The following is a 997-nucleotide window of genomic DNA, read 5'->3' as shown; positions in this document are numbered from 1 at the left end:
ACTAACCAGAGTTAAATCCACAAATATAGCAAAATAGCTGACATCCAAACTTTCGTTGCTTTTTCCAATCTGTTCTTAAGGTATGCAATCTGAAAAATGGTCCTTCACTGTCCTCTCCTTAACTGCACAGCTTTGCTTCCAACTCTGTAGGAAAGATTATTCAGAACAGACAGCTTCTGAATAAGCAGGAGAGCTTTCCATGAAGGCCACCTATATATTGCAAGGAAGAGGTTTGCTAGGCACAGGACAACTGCATCAGTGATGTGATATCCTGCTTTACCCAAGGAGCTCATTTGTTCAATTTGACCTATCTGCAGGTGGCGTGACCATCCAGAGTATCCCTTCAGCGATGAATACTGAAAACAAGATGTGTCTGGGCAGGTTCCTAACTCGGTACCATTGAGCTTGGCTGAAAGTGACCCAACATTTGGTGCTTTGACTTCACGGGAGACTGTTCAAATCAGCATTAAAAACGTGACATTTACTTCCTCTTGTCTTGTCAGTCTGTTATTGCTGCTGAAGAGCAAATCTATTTAACCTATTGAATCTCTGGTTTTGGCTTAGAAGGCTTTAACTCTGAGCACTGAAACTTCAAAACTGACAGCTGATAAAATTGAAGATTTCTCTTGAAAACAGGCTCACTAGTTCAAGCCAAATCATTTTCACTCAATGGCACATTCTTCACTGAATTTGAAACAAGAAGTTCTGCTTCAGTAGATGTGAAGCAGCGTCGTTTTGTTTCACAGCTCAAGTGAGAGAAAGGAGTGGAGAACTAATTGGATTTGAGAGCTATATATGCACATATGTATACTGATATATAGATAGACAGATTCACTGCTTCATGCAGCAAAGCCTATTTCACTCTGACCAGAGTATCCTTCAGCTGCATACATGAGCTGCATTCTGTAGGTAACCTCAGCTGGCTCCACATGCAAGTAGTTCAAGCCCTAAAGCATTACTTGTAATGTTCATATCCCCCCCCACCTCAGTGAAACAC

At 41.4% G+C, this 997-nt stretch overlaps 1 protein-coding gene across 1 annotated transcript in view; it reads left to right on the top strand.

The window, feature by feature from the left end:
- The window catches only part of AKR1D1 (aldo-keto reductase family 1 member D1), a 41,091-nt gene extending 40,731 nt beyond the window's left edge, over positions 1 to 360 (top strand). Inside the window, exon 9 of the mRNA XM_009649235.2 lies at positions 318 to 360. Within this exon, the coding sequence (XP_009647530.2) occupies positions 318 to 360 (43 nt within the window). The remainder of the gene's footprint in view (positions 1 to 317) is intronic.
- Positions 361 to 997: the final 637 nt, after the last annotated feature.

The sequence above is a fragment of the Egretta garzetta genome, unplaced genomic scaffold (assembly GCF_000687185.1).
Source record: "Egretta garzetta isolate BGI_Z169 unplaced genomic scaffold, ASM68718v1 scaffold321, whole genome shotgun sequence".
Taxonomy (NCBI): Eukaryota; Metazoa; Chordata; class Aves; order Pelecaniformes; family Ardeidae; genus Egretta; species Egretta garzetta.
This window is presented reverse-complemented; position numbering and strand designations above follow the sequence as displayed.